The sequence below is a fragment of the Mesoplodon mirus genome (genome assembly GCF_964341445.2).
Source record: "Mesoplodon mirus genome assembly, chromosome: 14".
Taxonomy (NCBI): domain Eukaryota; kingdom Metazoa; phylum Chordata; class Mammalia; order Artiodactyla; family Ziphiidae; genus Mesoplodon; species Mesoplodon mirus.
Genome location: NC_138990.1, coordinates 78,201,176 through 78,226,964, shown reverse-complemented (window position 1 = coordinate 78,226,964; position 25,789 = coordinate 78,201,176). Strand labels below are relative to the sequence as shown.

Here is a 25,789-nt window from a genome sequence, read left to right as displayed (position 1 = left end):
GGCACTAGTCCCCTCCACCAGGAAGCCTACACAACCCACTAAACCAACCTTAGCCACTGGGGACAGACACCAAAAACAACGGGAACTACGAACCTGCAGCCTGCAAAAAGGAGACCCCAAACACAGTAACATAAGCAAAATGAGAAGACAGAAAAACACACAGCAGGAGAAGGAGCAAGATAAAAACCCACCAGACCTAACAAATGAAGAGGTAATAGGCAGTCTACCTGAAAAAGAATTCAGAATAATGATGGTAAAGATGATCCAAGATTCTATTTCCCAGATCCAAAATCTTGGAAATAGAATAGACAAAATGCAAGAAACAGTTAACAAGGACCTAGAAGAACTAAAGATGAATCAAGCATCGATTAAAAACACAATACATGAAATAAAAAATACTCTAGATGGGATCAATAGCAGAATAACTGAGGCAGAAGAACGGATAAGTGAGGTGGAAGATAAAATAGTGGAAATAACTGATGCAGAGCAAAATAAAGAAAAATGAATGAAAAGAACAGAGGACAGTCTCAGAGACCTCTGGGACAACATTAAACGCACCAACATTCGAATTATAGGGGTTCCAGAAGAAGAAGAGAAAAAGAAAGGGACTGAGAAAATATTTGAAGAGATTATAGTTGAAAACTTCCCTAATATAGGAAAGGAAATAGTTAATCAAGTCCAGGAGGCACAGAGAGTCCCATACAGAATAAATCCAAGGAGAAATACGCCAAGACACATATTAATCAAACTGTCAAAAATTAAACACAAAGAAATCATATTAAAAGCAGCAAGGGAAAAACAACAAATAACACACAAGGGAATCCCCATCAGGATAACAGCTGATCTCTCAGCAGAAACTCTACAAGCCAGAAGGGAGTGGCAGGACATAATTAAAGTGATGAAGGAGAAAAACCTGCAACCAAGATTACTCTACCCAGCAAGGATCTCATTCAGATTTGATGGAGAAATTAAAACGTTTACAGACAAGCAAAAGCTGAGAGAGTTCAGCACCACCAAACCAGCTTTACAACAAATGCTAAAGGAACTTCTCTAGGCAAGAAACACAACAGAAGGAAAAGACCTACAATAACGAACCCAAAACAATTAAGAAAATGGGAACAGGAACATACATATCAATAATTACCTTAAATGTAAATGGACTAAATGCTCCCACCAAAAGACACAGATTGGCTGAATGGATACAAAAACAAGACCCATATATATGCTGTCTACAAGAGACCCACTTCAGACCTAGAGACACATACAGACTGAAAGTAAGGGGATGGAAAAAGATATTCCATGCAAATGGAAACCAAAAGAAAGCTGGAGTAGCAATTCTCATATCAGACAAAATAGACTTTAAAGTAAAGACTATTAGAAGAGACAAAGAAGGACACTACATAATGATCAAGGGATCGATCCAAGAAGAAGATATAACAATTGTAAATATTTATGCACCAAACATAGGAGCACCTCAATACATAAGGCAAATACTAACAGCCATAAAAGGAGAAATCAACAGTAACACACTCATAGTAGGGGACTTTAACACCCCACTTTCACCAATGGACAGATCTTCCAAAATGAAAATAAATAAGGAAACACAAGCTTTAAATGATGCATTCAACAAGATGGACTTAATTGATATTTATAGGACATTCCATCCAAAAACAACAGAATACACATTTTTCTCAAGTGCTCATGGAACATTCTCCAGGATAGATCATATCTTGGGTCACAAATCAAGCCTTGGTAAATTTAAAAAAATTGAAATTGTATCAAGTATCTTTTCCGACCACAATGCTATGAGACTAGATATCAATTACAGGAAAAGATCTGTAAAAAATACAAACACATGGAGGCTAAACAATACACTACTTAATAATGAAGTGATCACTGAAGAAATCAAAGAGGAAATTAAAAAATACCTAGAAACAAATGACAATGGAGACACGACGACCCAAAACCTATGGGATGCAGCAAAAGCAGTTCTAAGAGGGAAGTTTATAGCAATACAATCCCACCTTAAGAAACAGGAAACATCTCGAATAAACAACCTAACCTTGCACCTAAAGCAATTAGAGAAAGAAGAACAAAAACATCCCAAAGTTAGCAGAAGGAAAGAAATCATAAAAATCAGATCAGAAATAAATGAAAAAGAAATGAAGGAAACGATAGCAAAGATCAATAAAACTAAAAGCTGGTTCTTTGAGAAGATAAACAAAATTGATAAACCATTAGCCAGACTCATCAAGAAAAAAAGGGAGAAGACTCAAATCAATAGAATTAGAAATGAAAAAGGAGAAGTAACAACTGACACTGCAGAAATACAAAAGATCATGAGAGATTACTATAAGCAACTCTATGCCAATAAAATGGACAACCTGGAAGAAATGGACAAATTCTTAGAAATGCACAACCTGCCAAGACTGAATCAGGAAGAAATAGAAAATATGAACAGACCAATCACAAGCACTGAAATTGAGACTGTGATAAAAAATCTTCCAACAAACAAAAGCCCAGGACCAGATGGCTTCACAGGCGAATTCTATCAAGCATTTAGAGAAGAGCTAACACCTATCCTTCTGAAACTCTTCCAAAATATAGCAGAGGGAGGAACACTCCCAAACTCATTCTACGAGGCCACCATCACCTTGATACCCAAACCAGACAAGGATGTCACAAAGAAAGAAAACTACAGGCCAATATCACTGATGAACATAGATGCAAAAATCCTCAACAAAATACTAGCAAACAGAATCCAACAGCACATTAAAAGGATCATACACCATGATCAAGTGGGGTTTATTCCAGGAATGCAAGGATTCTTCAATATACGCAAATCAATCAACGTGATACACCATATTAACAAATTGAAGGAGAAAAACCATATGATCATCTCAATAGATGCAGAGAAAGCTTTCGACAAAATTCAACACCCATTTATGATAAAAACCCTGCAGAAAGTAGGCATAGAGGGAACTTTCCTCAACATAATAAAGGCCATATATGACAAACCCACAGCCAGCATCGTCCTCAATGGTGAAAAACTGAAACCATTTCCACTAAGATCAGGAACAAGACAAGGTTGCCCACTCTCACCACTCTTATTCAACCTAGTTTTGGAAGTTTTAGCCACAGCAATCAGAGAAGAAAAGGAAATAAAAGGAATCCAAATCGGAAAAGAAGAAGTAAAGCTGTCACTGTTTGCAGATGACATGATACTATACATAGAGAATCCTAAAGATGCTACCAGAAAACTACTAGAGTTAATCAATGAATTTGGTCAAGTTGCAGGATACAAAATTAATGCACAGAAATCTCTGGCATTCCTATATACTAATGATGAAAAATCTGAAAGTGAAATCAAGGAAACACTCCCATTTACCATTGCAACCAAAAGAATAAAATATCTAGGAATAAACCTACCTAAGGAGACAAAAGACCTGTATGCAGAAAATTATAAGACACTGATGAAAGAAATTAAAAATGATACAAATAGATGGAGAGATGTACCATGTTCTTGGATTGGAAGAATCAACATTGTGAAAATGACTCTACTACCCAAAGCAATCTACAGATTCAATGCAATCCCTATCAAACTACCACTGGCATTTTTCACAGAACTAGAACAAAAAATTTCACAATTTGTATGGAAACACAAAAGACCCCGAATAGCCAAAGCAATCTTGAGAACGAAAAATGGAGCTGGAGGAATCAGGCTCCCTGACTTCAGACTATACTACAAAGCTACAGTAATCAAGACAGTATGGTACTGGCACAAAAACAGAAAGATAGATCAATGGAACAGGATAGAAAGCCCAGAGTTAAACCCATGGACATATGGTCACCTTATCTTTGATAAAGGAGGCAGGAATGTACAGTGGAGAAAGGACAGTCTCTTCAATAAGTGGTGCTGGGAAAACTGGATAGGGACATGTAAAAGTATGAGATTAGATCACTCCCTAACACCATACACAAAAATAAGCTCAAAATGGATTAAAGACCTAAATGTAAGGCCAGACACTATCAAACTCTTAGAGGAACACATAGGCAGAACACTCTATGACATAAATCACAGCAAGATCCTTTTTGACCCACCTCCTAGAGAAATGGAAATAAAGACAAAAATAAACACATGGGACCTAATGAAACTTAAAAGCTTTTGCACAGCAAAGGAAACCATAAACAAGACCAAAAGACAACCCTCGGAATGGGAGAAAATATTTGCAAATGAAGCAACTGACAAAGGATTAATCTCCAAAATTTATAAGCAGTTCATGCAGCTCAATAACAAAAAAACAAACAACCCAATCCAAAAATGGGCAGAAGACCTAAATAGACATTTCTCCACAGAAGATATACAGACTGCCAACAAACACATGAAAGGATGCTCAACATCATTAATCATTAGAGAAATGCAAATCAAAACTACAATGAGATATCATCTCACACCAGTCAGAATGGCCATCATCAAAAAATCTAGAAACAATAAATGCTGGAGAGGGTGTGGAAAAAAGGGAACACTCTTGCACTGCTGGTGGGAATGTGAATTGGTACAGCCGCTATGGAGAACGGTATGGAGGTTCCTTAAAAAACTACAAATAGAACTACCATATGACCCAGCAATCCCACTACTGGGCATATACCCTGAGAAAACCATAATTCAAAAAGAGACATGTACCAAAATGTTCATAGCAGCCCTATTTACAATAGCCCAGAGATGGAAACAACCTAAGTGTCCATCATCGGATGAATGGGTAAAGAAGATGTGGCACATATATACAATGGAATATTACTCAGCCATAAAAAGAAATGAAATTGAGCTATTTGTAATGAGGTGGATAGACCTAGAGTCTGTCATACAGAGTGAAGTAAGTCAGAAAGAGAAAGACAAATACTGTATGCTAACACATATATATGGAATTTAAGAAAAAAAAAATGTCATGAAGAACATAGGGGTAAGACAGGAATAAAGACACAGACCTACTAGAGAATGGACTTGAGGATATGGGGAGGGGGAAGGGTAAGCTGTGACAAAGTGAAAGAGCGGCATGGACATATATACACTACCAAACGTAAGGTAGATAGCTAGTGGGAAGCAGCCGCATAGCACAGGGAGATCAGCTTGGTGCCTTGTGACCGCCTGGAGGGGTGGGATAGGGAGGCTGGGAGGGAGACGCAAAAGGGAGGGGATATGGAAACATATGTATATGTATAACTGATTAAATTTGTTATAAAGCAAAAAAAAAAAAAATAAGTGATAAAATTATCAGAGAGGTTTTGTTGTTGTTGTTGTTGTTTTAATGCCACTAAAAAGAAAACTAATCACAAAGTTATCATAAGCAAAAGAAGGACAAGTGGCCAACCTAGAAATAAAGAGAAACTTTGTTGGAGGCAAAGTGTAATTTCCCAAATATGGAAATACCTAGAAATCATGAAAAGAGCCAACAACTCAACAGAAAACTAATCAAAGACATGAACAGTTCATTGAAAATCAAATAAAAATATTTCTGGAGAAATAAAAGATGTGCAACCTCATTCACCATAGATGAAATCTTAATTAAAATACTATAACATTTTTTACCTATAATATTCATCAAAATTCAAAATGTTTGACAATACAGTCTGTTGGTGGGGTTATATGAAAAAAAAAAAACCTTTCATTCATTTCTGATGGGAGTATAAAATACCACAACCCATGTAGAGGGCAAAAAAAAAAAAAAAATGAATTCAAGCTTGAAAGTTGAGGTCATTTACCTAATTTTAAAATGCAAATACGAAGACCTCTGAACTATATACATTCATTCAAACTGCACTAATGATGGAAAACACAAAAAGCACAGCATTCCCAAGGAACCACAGACATTTCGACCATAATTATTTTCTGTTATAATAATTGTTCCTATTTTGTCTTTGGAGAACTTTTCTTTTTTAAGACAATCACCTTAAGAATGTTTTTAGACAGTACAATTTGTGACAATCAAAAAACGGTCTTCTAGGGCTTCCCTGGTGGCGCAGTGGTTGAGAGTCCGCCTGCCGACGCAGGGGACACGGGTTTGTGCCCTGGTCCGGGAAGATCCCACATGCCGCAGAGCGGCTGGGCCCGTAAGCCATGGCTGCTGAGCCTGGGCATCTGGAGCCTGTGCTCCACAACGGGAGAGGCCACAACAGTGAGAGGCCCACGTACCGCAAAAAAAACAACAAAAAAAACCAAACCAGTCTTCTAATGGGTCCACAGCCTTCAGAGGTTCAAGCCCAGTGCACTTCGGGGTTTGGACTACTATCATTACTATGATAGGGAATTAAAAACTCCTACAGAACATTTAAAACTAAAGTTAATGTGACATCAACCATACATGTCATCCTTTGGCTGACTTAGTTGTAATTTAAAGTCACACGTTACGTCCCCCACCAACTCCCATATTAATGTTTAAGAATTGATTTGGAAGAAAAATCTACTAAATATAAAACCTCTAAAGAACACATATATCATTTGATTCTGTATCACAGACTGATCAAAATAGATCAAAAGTAACTGTACAACAATTTTAAAAGTAAGTTTTTTATTAGACTCAAAAACATCTACAAGACTTGCTGTTTTGTTGTTGAAGTTAGATCCTGAAGGCCAGCATGCACAGTCACATTCCTACAAATAGTGATAGAAACATTTAACTTACTTTATATTCTGGGAAAATAACAAATGTGAGATAAAATTAAATGTAACTACAAAGTTTAAAAATAACTGCAGTAGCTGTTTGAGACATGAGAACAGACCAGGGGAAAACAAAAAACAAAAAAAAAACCCCACCAAACTTTAGAGACTCCCTCTGCAGAACAACAACCTATCAATGTATGTGATTTAAGGTCAAAACACACAGAACCCATATTACTCTCCTCCCTTCCAAGCCTAGCAAAGAAAGGTTAGTTGAAAGACTCACATTTAATACTACATGTGATCTTTGCCAGCTGCAGCAGGTCCAATCTTCAGACACAGATTCAAAAAAACCCAGACACAGATTCAAACTCGAGTTGTGACAGGGACTTCCTTGGTGGCGCAGTGGTTAAGAGTCCGCCTGCCAATGCAGGGGACACGGGTTCCAGCCCTGGTCCGGGAAGATCCCACATGCCGCGGAGCAACTAAGCCCGTGTGCCACAACTACTGAGCCTGTGCTCTAGAGCCTGCGAGCCACAACTATTAAACCCTCGCGGCTAGAGCCCGTGCTGCGCAACAAGAGAAGCCACTGCAATGAGAAGCCCGCGCACCTCAACAAAGAGTAGCCCCCTCTCGCAGCAACTAGAGAAAGCCCACGTGCAGCAATGAGGACCCAACGCAGCCAAAAATAAATAAATTAATTTAAAAAAAACCTCGAGTTGTGACAAATATCCCTAACTTTGATTGGTTGGATATAGCACCAAATGCAGATGAAGAACAACCTGTATTCCTTCTACCCCTCTACAAATCTTAACAGCTTTTACAACAAAAAACGTTATAAGCCTATTACCTTTTCCACCTCATTCCACTGCTGTTTCCTTCCCCTTCCCCTGGGCAAAGTGCTACTATGAAGTTCTGATTTTAAGTGATTAAAGAATAAGTAAGGGCTTTTAAGGAATAAAGAATTTTCAATCTTAAGCACCTGGCACAGACTAGGAAGCATGGAGCTAGAAACCATTTCCCTTTGCAGTGACCTCTTTTATCCATCCTGAATTTTTTAAGAAAGGTCTGGAATTTCTGGTAGGAAAAGAAGTATAGAACTCAGAAGCTTTCTTGGACTTAACATTCTCAGGTTACACTTCTGGCAATGGCAGCTGTGTTTCTAATGGAAGGTCAATTAAAGAATCCACTGAATAATGCAAGCTTTCTAACCTCCTAAGATGTTTTGTACCACCTCACTTCCTAGCAACAGAGAATTGATCCCCCTCCACTTTAGACAGGAAGAGCGTTTTAGGAATCAAACATTTCATTACCTCAATCATAAAACATTTTTAGACAAGAGACGGAGCATTTAATCTACCCTCAACATTTTACAGATGAGGAAACTGAGGGTGAAAAGTTAAATGACCTACCCAAGGTCACAGAGCAGGCTAATGCTGGAAGCAAAGCCAATTTATTCTGAGCCCAATTCCACCACAGTGAGGTAGAAATATCCTGCTCATTTTTTCCCTCCTAGTCTGGCTCTCTTTAATCTTTGGCACAAAATCCCCAAATAACACTCTCCTCTGCAAGCATGTCTATCAGAATGTCTTCTTATGCCCAGTGGAACAGACAGGAACCTCCCTACCACATGAAACTGGGTTTACTAGAACTGTCTTAGTTGACTTAATGACGATTTAGTAAATTGGGGATAGAACAAGCAGTAGCTTTTTCGTAACTTTTCCCGCACCTCAATTGCCTAATTCTTTCCTGTTTAGGAAAACAAAGATTTCAACACCATCGACTTTCCCCTATCCAACTGGAGCCAAAAAAGGGGGGAGGGGAAGAGAAGAGGAAAGGAATAGAATTGAGAAGTAGGAGACTAGCAAGTGATTGTTTTCGTTTCTTAATTCAGTTATTTCATTTTATCCATTTCAGCAACTAAGAAGTGTACATAATACCCTTCCCTGACATCCTGATACTGTCAAACAAAACAACTTCACATTCCAAAGCAGAAAGCTAGCTTCACAAGGAGCAGGCCAGAGATAACACCTAGAGCAACTAAGGTGAGGAGCCCTCCCTCCCAGGCCACCTCCCACCACTCGTTAGATCTGATTAGTCCCAACCTTCCTTGGAAACCCACAATGAAAGGTACCCAAAGTCATAGAATTGGCAAGCTCACTTAATCTTAAACCAGCAAATGACTTGTGAGCCAAATAAGTACGAAACTCTAAGAATGTAGTGGCAACTGGAAATAACCACGAATAAAGCCGAGGACATATGCTGAGTAGACTTATGACTTATTAAAGCTAACCAGCCTCTCCCGGGCTCTTACTGCAGTCCTTTAAACCAGTTGTTTGCGAATATTCCTCTAGAAAAGCTCTTATTCTTTGGATTCAGCCACCCAGTATTATCCTACATCTTATCCTACCTCTCTAACCATGCCTCAGTGTCCATAACTGGCTCCTTCTTTCTTCTCCTACTCCCTGGGTTTCCTAAGATTCTGTCCTCAGACCATTTTTCCCCTCAATTATTCCCTTATTGATCTCCTTACTGATAACTCCCAAATACATGCCTCTCATCCTGATCTTTTTTTTCTGAGCTCCAGGCTCACATTCCCTACTGCCTTCTAGACCTTTTGCACCTGGATACCCAGCTGGGTACCTCAAGCTCAACATGTCCAAAACAAAACTCATCATCTAAACTAAATTCATCTCCCTGCCTCCACCCCTCCTGCCCCGGCACCCTATGGCATTAACATTCTCCTAGTCACTCCGAGGTGACCTAGAAATCTCAGTCACAGTTGGCTCTTCCCTCCTTTCCCCTCACATTACATCCAATCCAATACCAAACTTCCTAACTGAACTGCCACCATTCCATTCATCGCTTTCCATTCCCACTACTGCTACTTTAATTTCACTCTCCTGGTCATGATGACAACAGCTTTCTAACTAGTCTACCCATCTGTCACTCTAATCTGGTGGTACCAGGCAGAATGGATTCCTTCCCTTAAACTGCAACTCTGATCATGTCACTTCTCCATTTGATGGGATTTTCATTTGATGGGAAAGAAATACAAATTCCTTAGCCAGGCATACCTTAAAAGCCAAGCTGAAGTACTTTTCTGAGTAGCCAAAGCTAAAGAAAGTGCTCAAGCAGAATGCCTAAAGGCTCCAAGTTCCTGTCTCAGTAGTACTTCTAAAACTTTAATATGCATACAGATCACCTGAAGGGCTTGTTAAAACACGGATTCCTGGGCAAGCTCCCAGAGATTCTGCCTCTGGGTCTGGAGTGCGGAGAATATGCGTTTCAAATAATTGAATGCAGCCAGTACTGCCTTGAGTAGCTCTGATATAGACTCTACCCCATTTATTTGAACATGTTTGTATCAGCCATGCATATCAATCGTCTTCCTACCCCGTTGCTATTCTGGTCACCTATTCTCTGCCCCAAGGCCTTCAGAAATGGCACCAGGCCCAGACTGGTCCAAAGCCTTCCCAGGGATTGGTTTAAATGTGAAACATAAAATGATTCTGGCCAGTGAGCAACAAAGATATAGTTCGCAAAGGACTTTGGATAAAGGCGTTCCTCACTGAAAAAAGAGACACCTGAGGAAAATATAGTATCTTTTCCATCCCTGGCCACAATGAGTATGTGTCTACCCCTCACCTTCAGTTTCTTCTGCCATTTAGTGACTTTGAAGAAAGCTGACCCAAGAATGAGACAAATATACTTAAGAGAAGGAAGAAAAGACTGATGCAGTCTTTGCACGGAATCAACCAACCATGGAACATCCTACTTCAAGATTCATGTGATGTAAGTCTCTCATTTTTTAAGCCAACTGAGTCGGTATTTTTCTGCTCTATGAAATTAAAACCATCCTAACTATTATAAGACTGTTCCAAAACACATATCTCAAGTGTAATTCAAAACTTTTAGAGAAGGGTAGGCAGAAATGAGAAGAGAAAAATAGAAATTAAAGGCCCAGTTGTGAATTCCAAAGTCATGAGAATCATCCCAACACCCGGGAAACTCCCTGATCCCTCAGCCTCCAAAAGCTCAAACTCTGTAAGTTGAATAGCGTCTGCTATTGTGGGTGGTGGCTTCTGAACGTTCAGAGGCCTTCCTTTCTACCACAACTCGGCTACGTGGAGGTTTTAATCTGCGCTTATCAGACACATATCAAATACCCCCAAAACTTTAATTCTCTGCTGAGATGTCTGTCTGTATCACCTTAAGGGCACAAGCCATATAGTGTTATTCAACTTTTTTTCCTACACCTACCTCAACACCTGGCACAGTACAGGCACCTGATAATGTATAATGGAGATCAAGACATAACTTCTCATATTAGTGGTTTGAACAGCCAGTAATATATTATTTGTGTGTTCAATTTAAATGTAATCTCTTCCTAGAAATCTTTCTAAACTAAGCACGGTTGCCCATTACATGCTCATATGGTAGATCCTTGAACCTCCCCTTTATGACATCATACTTTCTAAAATTTATTCAATGTATATCTTACCCAACAATATCCAAGAATATATTGTATCTATTTTGTTCACCACTGTATACCCAATGTATTCATAAAACAGAGCCTGAAACCTAGTAGATACTCAAGTAATGTTTATTAAATTAATGAGTAAGAGCCTATTATGATACTGCAATGTGCTGGGTATAAAGAAGGTAGAGTCCTATCCAGTGGAGGTAGTACCCGGTAAGGCCAAAGAGAAAGGGTTCAAGAGCTATGATTTCCAGTCATGGAGAAGTGGGGCTAAGAAAAGTATGGGCTGTGTCTTGAGTACCTGAAGTACCTAAGGCTTCTCAAGCAGAGGCTGATTGAACAGTCAAGTATCAGGGATATGGTCAAAGAAATTCCAAACCTGTAGTCAGTTTAGACAAAATGACCTCTAAATTTCCTTTCAATTTTTATTACTGTGTATAAATGTCACCACAGTGTTTTCATTAACTTTAGAGATTAAACAAAATTGGGCAATTTATATATTCAAATTTAGCTTCATTTAGGAAAAACACAGAAAAATAAAGTTCGTGTCATTCAATCATAAAGAAAAATCAATTAGTTCGTCTTATACAATTTTATATGATCTTTCAGTATTAAAGTCAATATTATTTTAGCTTATAAACTATAGTATGACTGTTTACATTTACATAGATTTTTAAATGATTCAGCCATGTACATCCTAACACTTGCATGGGTCACAGCCATATGAATGCTTAATAAATGATTTTTGATTAACAAAAATTAAAAGGTACTAGGCTTTTGAGAACTGTTCCAGCACTGAACATGCAGAGCTACTTGATAATCAAGAGTTTTGCTAATCATGCATTGCTTGCTTAAAAAAATTTTTTCACTGTTAGAATTTATACATAAACCAGACTTCTCATTAATAATTAAGATTAACCTTGCTCTCATACAACAGAGTAGCTCTTAAAACACAAACAACAACAAAAAACAAAAAAAACAGAGAATATCACTTCTGGAAAACAGAACATTCAGGAGAGATGTGCCAACTAGTTAAATAATATCACTCTGCAACAAGTTTAATGGATGGTAAGGGGCCTATCACACCCATTTCCCATTTGTTGAGAGGAGAGAAAAGGGATACAACATAAAATCACCATCAAGGACCAAAAAATGATTTGACAGACCTGCCGTGTAATTTGATACATGTGCATTTAGATAAAATTTTTAACCTTGGAAAGGCTTTAAGGTCAGTGAGTCTAATTCCCTTATCTTGGAGATGAAACAGAGCCTAGAGATGCTGACTTGCCTAAGGTCACAGTGGCAGCCAAGCAAGAATCCCAACCCTGCTGCCTGGCGCCCTGCCTCTCCTTCCTGGAGGAAGTTCTCCCTTTCTCTGTTACAGTGGTGCATTATGTAGTTTACCACCCCCAGGCTGTATGCCACCAAATCTGAATGAAAACTGCAAAAACCCAAATATGTCTATCAAGTGAAGTTACTGCGTGAAGTGAAAACTGCATATCAGAATAAGCATTCTCTTGTGCGCTTCAACTTTTCCTTCTATATTGTTTATTTTCTGGGCAATGAAAAATCGAAGAAAGCTTTTATGTACTCTATAAGTATTTTATTAGCAGGCCTAAGCATTTTACCATCGGCGTAAATGAACCCGCAACAGTGCAGAACCGTGTTATTTGGTTTTCCTACACCCTTTGGAAGCTTTAAAATTCTAGGCAGGGTTATAACATAAATGAAAAATCACATCAGTCTTTGCCAGGGCAGCAACCAGAGAAAAACACAAACTTCAATTACCTTTGCAGCCAAAGAGCAAGTGGAACTATTGTTAAAGGGAGTGTCCCCTAGAATAGTCTAACAATTAAAAAGTAGACTAAGCATAACATGACTATTTCATGTACATGAGTATAACGAATAGTGGGGTTTTTTTTTTAAGATACAAGTAGAAATCACAGAGAAACAGGGAACTTTCTTGATTTACATTAAAAAAACTAACAAATATCCAGCAATGGTTTGGAAAACAAAACATTTTGTTGTTTATATGTTAACTAAGACAACATAGCCAATTTCTCCATGGCTCTCAAAAACACTTCTTAATTGTCAAAATGGTTTGGGGGCACAATGGATTTCATTTGGCAATGACGGAGAAAAGTAAACAATGGGACTGTTGGCAGAGGCAGAATTTGAATCCTAGACAATTACTTTGCAACGAAATGAAGGAGATGCTTGCTTACCAGTTAAGAGAACTGGAAAACAGCTTTCAAATGGAGTACTATCCCCTTTCTCACACATAAACCCAACCAAAAAACACATAAAGTTTAATTTTCTTTCAATAACTTAGCAAGCCAACTTGCAAAGAATTTAGTAAGTTATTAATAGAAAGATGCACGCCTGGTAGTACAATTTTAGAGACCTAAGACATACGGTTTCAATTAATAGTCACTGTGCCTGGGACAATCCATCAAATTACCCGAGACCAAAATGTCCACAATTCAAACACGATTACACCAAGTTCAAAACATGATAGTTTAGAAAAGAAACCGTAGGCTGTGTAAAAAGGACACCAGTCTAGAAAACCAAGCTTCTAAAGAGATCCCAAGCAATCAAAAGGGTGGTAAGTGAATCATATTTCCACATTCACTAAATCCCAAACCTTCAGAGGATCTCCCCCACAATTTTATTCTAATATTGCTGGGATTTTCTCCACCGGCATAAATTCTGAATATCAGGATGAATCATATTACATAAAGTTAATACAGTCAACTCTTAATTATTCATTTTTACAGATAATCCAGAGTTAGTTTAACTTTTAAGTATTTGTTTATATTAACTTTTCAGTAATGGATATATCTGACTTTTTGGGAACTCCTAATATCTGCACTTCCACAAAAAGTACCAAATTCAAAATGGTGGAAACTGGAAAATTACAATATATTATTCTTTGACCCAGAATATTTTCATTATTAGGCCAACTAATTTTCCTCACACAAATTAAGTATCCCATTCTTTTAATTAAAGTCACTACAATTCATAAAGTTATTACAATTTTCTATGAAGAAAAATACACAGAGAATGTGAAGTGAATGTTAACTGATATTACAAGAAAACACCTACTGTCCAAAATTAACATCAATTTCCTTTTAATTTTTCAATTTATCTTCAGAATATTAAAATGGCACTTCCAAGAAGTGTACCAATTAATATTTCTTATTTCTCTAATGTCTAATTTCTTTTTTCCCTGAGTGGGCTTTCACAAATGAAAATCATCCATTTTACTAGAAGAAAGACCCAGTTATCAAGAACAAAGACAATTTAACCAAAGAGATTACAAGATCCATGTTGGAAAACAAAGTTTTCATCAGCTCAACTCTTTGAATTTCTTTTAATTTTCCATTTATAACTGTGACTCTCAATTTAACGAAATCCCTGTCTCTCTAGCAACATAGTGAATCCTAAGCTACATCTTTAAAAAATGAGAAGTGTGCCTTAGTCATTGCTTTGCCACCTCTAGTCCTGCCTCAAATCCATGCCACAACCTTCCTGGGCTGAAAACATCCTAGTCATCTAAATAATCAGCAACAGGCTAAATTTAGTCTTAGGATTTGAGAAGAACCAGGCCTAGGCCTGACCTCTACAACCAGGCCCCAGAATGCTTCTCACCCCTGTATTCATCTGAGACCCCTCCTGTTACAATTAGTTCAGCTAATCTTCCCTGGCTACGTTCCACTGACCAAACAAGAATCACCAAAAAAAAGTCACTAAAAGAGAATTCCAACAAATGGAAAATCTGAAATACTTTTTAAGTGACACAGAGGTACTCAAACGGCTTCCCTTGAAATATAAGAAACTACCTCAATTTAAGAATATTAAGGGACATTTTTATATAATTTAAGTAGACAAACAGTTTTTTTAAAAGTTCCTCCAGGGACTTTCCTGGTGGTCCAGTGGTTAAGGCTCCATGCTTCCACTGCAGGGGGGCGTGGGTTTGATCACTGGTGGGGAACTAAGATCCTGCATGTCATGTAGCCAAAAATAATTTTTTTAATAAATAAATAAATAATTTTTTGAAGTTCCTCTAAATTACAGTATAAGTACATAACACGGCCTTAGCTGGCTAGATGACAGTAGGCCCAGTGCCATTTATAAATTTCAAATCATGTAGGGAGATTGCCCCATAGCTCTCAGAACGTTTGAAAAGCCAAATTCCAAATGGCACTGACTAACTAACATACCTGGCAAACTTCACAGCTGCTGATGACCCAGCAGGGTCACAGGAGGAGGTGTCACCTCCAACTGTGACAAGGGGCCCTTTCTCATTTAAGTAGTAGTCACATTTATTTAGAAAGATTGTGGGCCCTGCAACAACCCCTGGGATGGAGAAAACTAGCAAATGGAGATGTAATTTCACAGGCAGACAGAAGGTGACCTGAGGGCAGAATACACCAGCTAAGGAATTAAGCCAGAGATCCAGTAAAGAGTCCTCCTATGAGAAGGAATTCTAAGTGCCTGAGAAACAAAGACTTGGGAGATGCCCAAAGCAAGATGAACCTTCTTTTGGCCAAGGAATACATACTGGGAATTCTCCTGCCTATTGACATTAAGTATTTGTATTAATTGAACATTTCCACCTAATAACTTACAAAGTGCTTGAGAATGGACATGCCTAGCTTTCCTGTCAAGCAGGGGTCCCCAACCCTGTTAGGAACCGGGCGCACAGCAGGAGGTGAGCGGCAGGCTAGGGAGCAAAGCTTCATCTGCTGCTCCCCATTGCTCGCATTACCCCCTGAACCGTCCCCCCGCCCCCATCCGTGGAAAAACTGTTTTCCACAAAACCTGTCCCTGGTGCCAAAAAGGTTGGGGACCACTGCTATAAAGCACATTGCCTAGATCTGAGGGAAGAGATTCAAGCCGAGAATAGCAACCCCAGGTTCCAGGACATTCAAACACGTGTACACAACACACAGGTATAATACCCAGATCTGAATTTCAAGTGCCAGCCATAAGGGATACAGGAGAAATCCCAATACAGTACATTGCATATTGTAAGAGCTCATAATTTTAGTTGTTGATTGGACTGAAACAAAAACTGTCACCAATTATGTATTCACATCACTGTTCAAGCTTTCCCCTCCAACCCCATACTTTAAAAAATATATATATATCAACTCCCAAGTTGCTGGAGGCCTGAACACCAAACCTGGAATAGGAAAATAAAGAACTGTCATAGGTGCATTGTTTCTGTTTGTGACATGCGGTTATACTTATAGTGGCAATGCTATCCAAAAAGCTACCATCGTTTTAAAAAGGAAACTAAAATTTACTGGCCATCTAAATGCATTCATGTAATTAATCTCATTTCAGCTTCTCAAAAACCCTTTGGCAAAAGTACTAATACCCAATGTTTATATAAGTAGAGACGGAGGTTCAGAAAAGTTGTCTATGATCACCTGTTAGTAACAGGATTCAAACCTAGGTCCATCCCTTTTATCTTTCTCAACATTTGTTAGAGGTGTTAATAAACTACAACCAAAAATGTAGGCTAGGGGCTTCCCTGGTGGTGCAGTGGTTGAGAGTCCGCCTGCCGATGCAGGGGACACGGGTTCGTGACACGGGTTCGTGCCCCGGGTCCGGGAAGATCCCACATGCCACGGAGCGGCTGGGCCCGTGAGCCATGGCCGCTGAGCCTGCACGTCCAGAGCCTGTGCTCCGCAACGGGAGAGGCCACGACAGTGAGAGGCCCGCGTACCGCAAAAAAAAAAAAAAAAAAAAAAAAAAAAAAATGTAGGCTAAACTACTAAAAAGTACATGGAAAATCTGCATTTCTCATTTGTCATCCATGACAGATTCTTTCAGAGCATCCACCACTTCAAGACACTGTATTTCCCCCAGGAATATAATATTATCTTTGCCCACAGGGAACTGATAGTCTAGCTGGAGAAAGAAGCCATTGTTCCTGATAAGTTTTTTAACATAAGAGGCAATAAAAGGTACTGAAAAGGACAAGGGTTTAAGACACATTTATATATGAATTTCAGTGCTTACTAGCTGTGAACTTTGGATAAGATACTTAAATTTTCTCACCTGTAAGGTCATGATTAAAATCTACTACCTCTCAGGGCTCTTGTGAAGCTTAAATGAAAACATATGAAAACGGTTTAGAGGCATAATGTTTTGTTCAATCTTTTCCTTATGAAGTGGCACAAGCTAAGTGTCAATGAGTGGAAATATAAATTATTGCTACAGCAAAGATCAAACAATTTGATCTTTGCTACCAAAAAAAAATTCAAAAACAAAAATCCCAACGCTTACACTTAAAAACTGATCTGTGGAGACAGCAGAATCATTACCCAATAAAGTTTATCACTGATCAATGCAGCAGAGTTAATTAAACATACAGAGTTTACACTTGAAGTACAAATTTAAACAGTGATAAACAGGAGCAAAATCGTGTTAAAAAAATTTTTGGAGGGGAGAGGTGTCATCTTTTTGTGCAAAATTGCCAATTTAAAAAGAAAACTACCACTTAGAGCAAATTGCATGGCAATTAAATGCAATGTTGGATTGAATCATGGAAAAGTAGTCTAGGTCTGTAGTTTAGTTAATAGTAAGGTACCTGTGATAATTTCTTAGTTTTGACATATGTGCAACTTTTCCAAAAATCTCAAGATAAAAAGCTGATTTTAAAAAAAAAGTGGATGACAAGGGAAAGGAACAACATACACAGGTATTGCCACTTTATTTAGAATCTCCTGAAAACAATTAGCCATTAACAAACAGCAAAGGACGAGACATTAGTCAACATGCACCATCTCTGTAGGCTGCGCTAAAGCATAACAACGAGGAACACCTGGAGTTTAATAATATTTTTAACTTTTAAAGAAGTGACTTGTCCACTTTTCTCTAGCATATTATTGCAAAACTGGCTTGCTGGTAATTAAATGTTGTTGTTACAAAGTCCAGCAAACTTCTGACAGTTACCTCTACTTTCTATTCTTGACTAAGACATTTATTCAACCTGAACAGAAGCATCTCTTACCACATACAAGGCATAACATGAATTTAAAAGTCTAATGACAAGTGACATTTCTGAGCTTAGTGCTAAAGGCAGACATAAGTGTCCCATCTGTTTTCATAATAATGCAGGCAAATTCTCTTTATTATACAAAACTCAAATTAGAGTTAATAAAGTGATGTAAAACCTACTAGGGCATTTTTATGCGCAGGGCCAAATGATGGCCATTACTGACACAATTTTTTAAAGTACATTACATTTATTGAGAGCCACATTAAGTGGTTGTGAACTTTATACTAGCTGTGTGTTCAGCAAGATGGCCGAAGCTTTCACATTCTGGGGTCTGCAAGAAAAGGGTTACTTTTACCAGAAGGCAAATCCTATGCTACAAATTGATGACAGAGGTTTAAGGTAGCACCAATTTCAATGTGTACACGTTACACACACACATACACACAATGTTACTGCTTAACTCAGTTGAGAGGCATTCCCTAAACCTTTTTTTAACACACATATAGAATTTAGAGAACAATTTTCTAATTTGAAAGAAACCTTAATAATATTTACAGATTTCAAAGAAGGGAAAAAAATAAACACAGCAATGCAGCAAAGTCATTTCTCCTGCTGAAATGACCTCCAGCTTCTACGAGCTATTCCCGGTTTCGCAATAAATGAATCTGAGACTCAGACCACGTACACACAAACGGAGAAGCTGAGAACGCTAAAGCTTCCCCAATAGTCCTGGCTAAAAAAAAAAAAAAAAAAAGTCCTGGCTAAACCCACCTGCCTTTCTTCAGCCCTCTCAGTTCCCCTTCCCGTCCGCACCCAGAGTTACCTTGACTTCGACCCGGAAAAGAGAACAGGGATTAATCAGCAGCCAAAGTCCTGTTTTATCATCATTCACAGCCCCTATCCCAGGGAGCCAGAGTGCTACTAACCTGATTTCAGGAAGTCAGAACTAAATGCAACAGAGCACAAGGGTATACATTATACGTATCTGAAACGCCAACCCAGCAGCTCAAGACAGCTCAAATGTCAATTTAACGAAAAGAGTTTCGCAAATTGTATCTCAAATGAACATTTCCACTTCCAAACCACCCACCAACCTCTCGACTGCCAGTACCCAAATTCAGTACTGCTAAAGCAACCCTGGACAAAAAAGAAGCGTGTCTTACCTTGTACAAATCTCGACATTTTAAGGATTTATTAAAATACTCTGGCCTATATATATATATATTCAAATGCCTAGAGGAGTCACGCTATGGACAGGTCTCTCTTCCACCCCTGCTTTAACAACCGACGAGTTACTTCTCCTCTTCCTATGTTTTGCCACCTAAGGGAGTATTTATTCAAAGCGGCTAAAACTGCCTCAAAAAAAAAAAAAAAAAAAGAAAGAAAAAAGAAAACACCCAGGAAAACCTTCCGCACTTCCAAAAGACAGAAACTTGGCGCGACCGAGTCTGCTCGGAACTCCAGGCTACACTGCACCCTTGACACAAATGAGGGCCAGCTGGAGGCTCCCGGAAAAGGTAATATCACATGAACTTAAATTTCATCAATGAAAGAGGCGGATCTAGAGCGGCTACTTCACTGCCCTCCGGAGCTGCACGGCCGCAGGCACAGGCGGGCCGCACCCCGGATTCCCCCTCCCCTCTCTGCCGTCCGGCCTCTGGACAGTTCCCCGGGAAACTCGGGCCAACGGCGGGCCCCGCCCTGCAGGGATCGCGAGGCGGGGGAGGCAGGCAGAGGGGGGCGATTCAACCATTTCTACCGGCCCATCAACGTCCCGGGACTAAGAAGCGCTCGGCGCGCGGGCGGGCGGGGCCCTCCAGACAAACGCCTCCCTGCTGGGAGCGGCAGCAACCCTGCCACGGCTTTTTCCCGGGAGAGGCCGAAGGCTATACGCCCCTCCCCCCGCAGCGGACACTGGGGGGCTACCCGTGAGGGGAGAGCCGACTCCGAGGGACAGGAGCCGGGAGGGCCCGCCCCGACCCTCACACATTCTAGTTCCTCCTGGCCGAGCCCCAAATTGGGCTTCCGGGGCTAAAGCGGGTCAGGCAGAGGGGATCTACACGCCTCAGAGAGGGAAACACACTCGCCCAAGGGGGTGGTGGGAAGCCCGCCCCGGCCCCTCCCCAAACCGCCACAGAGACCCACCTTCCTCCTCTTCCTTTAGTAGCTGGGAAATTGGGGGCGTTTATGGCGCGCCTGGAAGAAGGCTCGCAGGTTGAGAAAATGTCACCTCTGAGGCAACCTTCTCTCTCCCCCTCTCCCCTCACACATGCACACCTTAAACCCCTCACCAGTGGTCGCAGCCCAGCTTCTGACCTCCTTCGTCCACCTGGCTGCGGGTTCCCGCAACCCAAAGCCCCCACTTTCTCCTAAACACCTCCCCTCCCCCTCCATTTGGAGCCGCCCCCCTCACGGCGGAAATGTCCCCGCTGCGCAGACAGACAGGAGCAGCCGCCAGTCAGGAGCCGAGGCGGATTCAGGGCCTGGCCAATGAGACGCGCTGGGTTGGCAGGGGGCGGGGCGTATGCGGCCCGAGGGAGCTGGACGAAGATGGGATCTGAGACCGAGCCCCGGCCCGAGCCTGATCCCGGATGCCGCGCGTTGGGGCTGCCCCTCCAGCGGCTGGGCCAGGGATGTTTCACCAGTAGAACTCCCAGCCTTTCACAGATACTTCATCAAGGGAGACAACCTGAAGCACGGGTGGTTATTTTTGTAGTGCTTAAAAATGTTTCCGCTTACCAGAGACTGAAGCTAGATATCTATCGGGCGAGTGAGCCAGAGCGCCCCGTTCAACTACCCCGAGAGAGCCCAGGCCCTATCTCGGTAGACACAAACTCTACCCACACATCTGGTCTTGGAAGGGTGAAGATGCGTTAAAGAGTAAGAGTAAGCAGTTGGATGTGTGGGACTTAACTAACGGGAGGAGGAATTTAGGGCATCGAAGAAAACGCCAAAAGAAGGCTCTCACACCAGAGCCACCACCCCGGTTCCTATTCCTGTAGAGATTTCCGCAGTGTTAGGCGTTTACTTTTCTGATAAAAGGGGAAATGACTTAAGTTACCCGTCAAGAGGTGCTTTCTTTTTAATAGATTTTTGAAGCCCTCAAGGAAAGAGGATGTTAAAAGAACGTTTGCAGTGAGTCGGGGACTACAAGAGGGCTAGCGCAGCGCCCGCTAAATCACACCTGATGTTGCCAACCCCACCTACCTGTATGACCCAGTGCGCCTGTCACTGGGTGTATCTCAGACTTTACAATTCATGACTAAGGCGCCTGCATCAGGACAAATGAATTGTCAGCGCTCTGTTTAGGTGCTGGAGGTAAACCATGTCATTCTAGAAGAGTTTGAGGCCTTGGACAACACTAATCAACCAAGGTAAAGTGAGAATTTTTTAATGGCTCATTCTGTAAACAAATTATTTTTTTAGTGCTGCGTAATATTATTGAAGTAACACAGAAAAGGCCAGTGATTCATTTGTCATGCCGGAGAATGATAACCCTTGGTACTATATTTCTTATGTGAAATCCAAAAGGATCACACCCAAAAACCACTCAGCGATAAAACTGATTTCCCCAAAGAAGTGTGTAAAATCCAAATGTCTACATTTTAATAGCAGTATTTGGAGACTGAAGATCTTGATCAGAATCTCCACATTCTTTGTGTACAGTAGAGAAATTGTTCCAGCACTGAATAAGCAGTATTTATCCATACATCAGCGTTAACACCAAAATAAAATACTACCAAAAGATTTGAGCCCCGTAGGGTTTCTTAGCCTACAAATGATAAAGCTGAAGAGCAGTGAAGAGTCTTTAATTACACAAGGTTTAAGAAGGATGATCAGTTATTTCCTACCTAACAAAACATTAAGGGAGAGAAAGTAAGTTTTAATTGCAGCAAGAGTATTTGGTAAAATCTAAGAATGACATCTTGATTTATGAGCGATTATATATTGAGATAGAGTACCAAAGGATGTTGTACATTTGCTGCCTCAAGAAATCTCCAAAAAGTAACTACCTGTCTTCAGTGGTTAGGTCTATATCAATTCAGAGGCTGGCTCTTAGAGAAGTAGCACTCTAGAAGCTATATTCTCAAATATTTCAAATGGTGCCCCATAAAATGGAATTTCTTTACATAGTGGTTTACATTTAAATTCTGAACCCCCAAACATTTTGTAAAAGAACCTCCCACTACCTCAGAGCCACTAGAAACAATCTCACTTGGCAGATCACGTGGGATTGAGGAGGAAAGATCATGGCCGTGGAGAAGTTTCAAGTGTGCTTAAAAGGCTGTTGTCTATTTCTGAAATATATTTATACATTTTAATATCTGAAAAATCACTTTGTGTGTGTGTGTGTGTGTGTGAGAGAGAGAGAGAGAGAGATCCCTTTTTTTCATAATACACTACAGTGGAATTTTCCTTCAAGGTGCATGAAGCTGATATCTGTGTCATTAGAAATTTGTAATGTGGATAGATAGATTTACAGATGAAACCTTTGCAGAAACTTGGCGGGGGTACAGAATCTAAAGGAATATGAAATGGGGGCCTGGGAAGGAATGTGTGTACAGTTATGAGTTGGAATGAGATGGATTGTAAACTAAAAAGAAACCTGAAAGCGAGTTTTTCAGTGGTAGTATCTATATATTACCATCCAAGGATGATATACATTCTGTCTATAATTTTCTCATTCCTTTTTTATACTTCCCAATAGAAACATGAGAAAATTCAGTTTAATTTAACCAGTTCCATGTCCTGGGATGTATAACAACCTTGTCATATCTTTTTCTTTAGATAGGAACATTCTATCAACACAAGGAAACGATGGCTACTGCCCTATTTCTAAGCATCCTTTTTGGTGCCTTTTTAGATTTAATGCTTGGCACAGTGTCTGGTACATAGCAAGCACTCAATAATTATATTCTGAATGACCAGTTTAGTGCCACTAAATCTTTTTAACTTGCAGTGTTGTATCCTGTTCGCTACTCTTTGAGAGCTGTAAATAAGATTAAATTTATAATTTATATTTAGAGGTAAAGAATTTTTAAGTTTCAGTTATTTCCACCTAGAATGTGAACTTGGGCCAAGTATAAGAGTAATAGCAGTAAATGCAACGCCGTGATGACTTTACAGTAAGCTTTGCTGACTATCCACCATGAGCATTATCCAATACAGAATGGTTTAGAAATTACTAAAGTATGAAATAAGTGTACAGATCAGCAATGTGTGTGGTCTTTTAATTTTTTTCTTGTCTATCGTACCCCCTTTTCCCCACACACAAGAAAATAAAGCAGTGCAGTTTTGGAGAACATGTCAGAGACATAAAAATTCCTATGTCATGCACAGTGTTTAGCCGAGAGACCAGGCAACAACTATACACTAAACTGTTGCCCACGCTCAATATTGGCTCCCATCTGTATCCATCTAAATCCTAGACCACCCACTGAAAGAAGAAAAAGGGGACTACTATTAGTCAGAACTTGCCAGTTACTGACTAGACCTAACAATAGGGCATTTTATTTGAGTCAAAAGGTAACCAAACAGGATTAACTGGAAAAAAATATAAAGTAATACCTGTGAGACAGACTACTAATGAATGAGTAGTCTAAAAAATGAATGATGTTTCCAAATACTTGAGAAAGAGAAAGACTTCATTCTTTCGTGTTGCCAACACCCTGTTGTTAATGAATCAGGAAGTTTTCCGAAACAAGTTGTGAATTTCAATTATTTCAATTATATCCTTCCATTTATTCACAGTATGATTTTTTAAAATTACATTTGAAGGTTATTTAAGTTTATATCAAAACAGTAGCAATTATTTCAAATAAGGTGTTTTAAAAAACAGGGTTGTCTCACATTACAGATAATTACCTAATGAGTTGATAAACCAATCTTCTGAGTAGTCTTAAAAGTCATTAGGCTCACAAAAATGCGGTTTAACCACATTTGTTATCTTGTTCATGCTTATCAATAATTTCCCTCTGGGTTCTCCTTTGAAAGTTGCATAGAAGGCAGGTCTTTACTATGTTGTCTCCTGTTACTCTTGTTCTGCACTTGCCCAGAGGAGAATGTTGGTCACAAATGGTGATGCCCATAAATTGTTGTATGTCAGTCATGTGCCGAACTGCATCTACAGACCCCCCCTTGATTATAGAGGCAGAGTGAGTAGGCCTAGGAATAACCATAAAGAAACAGTCTGTATTCCCTCAGAGTTGCTAATAAACATAGATCGTTATGTAATCATAATTTGGAAAAACAAAAAAAACTCACTATGAAATAATACACCTCTTGCTAAACTCACAAGATAGAATAAATATTATACTGCTTTTCTAAGGTGACATATGCATAGATGATGAAGTTACTTATTCTTAGTGACTTTGAAATCCTCATAGAGAAGAGCTGTTAAATAGAAAAGTATTCAGTTTAATCCTTTTTTTTTCTTCCTCTTTCAACCATATTAAAGATTCCCTGTTGTGCATTCCATCAAACATCTTTTGATGGTTTTCCAAACATCTCTGCTTGGGTCTAGCTTGTTAAATTTCCTGCCAGTGCCACCACTGGGAAGGAAGGAATAAAGAACTTCTGTTCCCTAACTTAGTCTCAGGAAATTTATTTTAAGCATTTCATACCCACCACCCTAACTAAATATTAGAGAGAAGATGCTCAAGATTATTCTTTGGATGAAGCCTAAATAACTGGGTAATTATAGGTCATTAAAATGGGTAATATGATAAGCAAATAAAAAATAACAGTTTTTTTCCTCCTTAGAATGAAAAAGAGGAATGTCATATTAGAGAAAAGACCAAAGGAAAAAATGTGGTATGTTGCTGTTAAGTTCTGATACCCTTTTTAATTGAACTTTAAAAAAAATTTCAATAATGATGCACATCTTTAAAAAAAATCTAGCAAATACCAAAATGCCCATAATGAATAATAGTTCTCTCCTGTTCTGCCCCTCTTTATTCCAGCTCTGTACCCCAGAGGCAACCATTTTTCTTCTGACAGTTACCTCAGTTATACCTGATTGTTATTTCTAAATGCTTATTTTGCTATTTCTTTGGTTTCTGGATTTTAGGCATTGTATGTTTTGACTTCCTGTTACAATAGATATGGACTTAGCTCACTTACACCACCGGCATTCTTTCCTCCATTGTATTAGTTTCCTAAACTTTGTAGAGCTATATTTCACAACCTTTTCCTCATCATGACACAGAGAAAAAAAGATAATATTTGTATGGCATCCTGGGGTAAGCTGGAGGGAATTTGTAGACCTCTATATTGGACTTGGTGAAAAATTAGCTGCTTTTTAAATATATATAAAGTAATGAAAATAAAATTAAATGCAAAGTAATATGGGAAATATTAAACATTGAATTTGTATAAAACTCTGAGATGATGGGGCTTCCCTGGTGGCGCAATGGTTGAGAGTCCACCTGCCGATGCAGGGGACACGGGTTCGTGCCCCGGTCCGGGAGGATCCCACATGCTGCGGAGCGGCTGGGCCCGTGAGCCATGGCCGCTGAGCCTGCGCGTCCGGAGCCTGTGCTCCGCAACGGGAGAGGCCACAACAGTGAGAGGCCCACGTACTGCAAAAAAAAAAAAAAAAAACTCTGAGATGAAATCTTTTCAAATTTTTGAGTCA

General features: G+C 39.6%; 1 protein-coding gene across 3 annotated transcripts in view; it reads right to left on the bottom strand.

The window, feature by feature from the left end:
- The window catches only part of UGP2 (UDP-glucose pyrophosphorylase 2), a 65,977-nt gene extending 45,482 nt beyond the window's left edge, over window positions 1-20,495 (bottom strand). Inside the window, exon 1 of one of the 3 annotated variants that reach the window (XM_082642264.1) lies at window positions 20,431-20,495. Coding sequence is in view for 1 of the 3 variants with exons in the window: in XM_082642262.1 (XP_082498388.1) it covers window positions 19,317-19,335 (19 nt within the window). In the remaining 2 variants the exon portion in view is untranslated. The other 2 variants (XM_082642263.1, XM_082642262.1) reach the window with 2 other exon arrangements.
- Window positions 20,496-25,789: the final 5,294 nt, after the last annotated feature.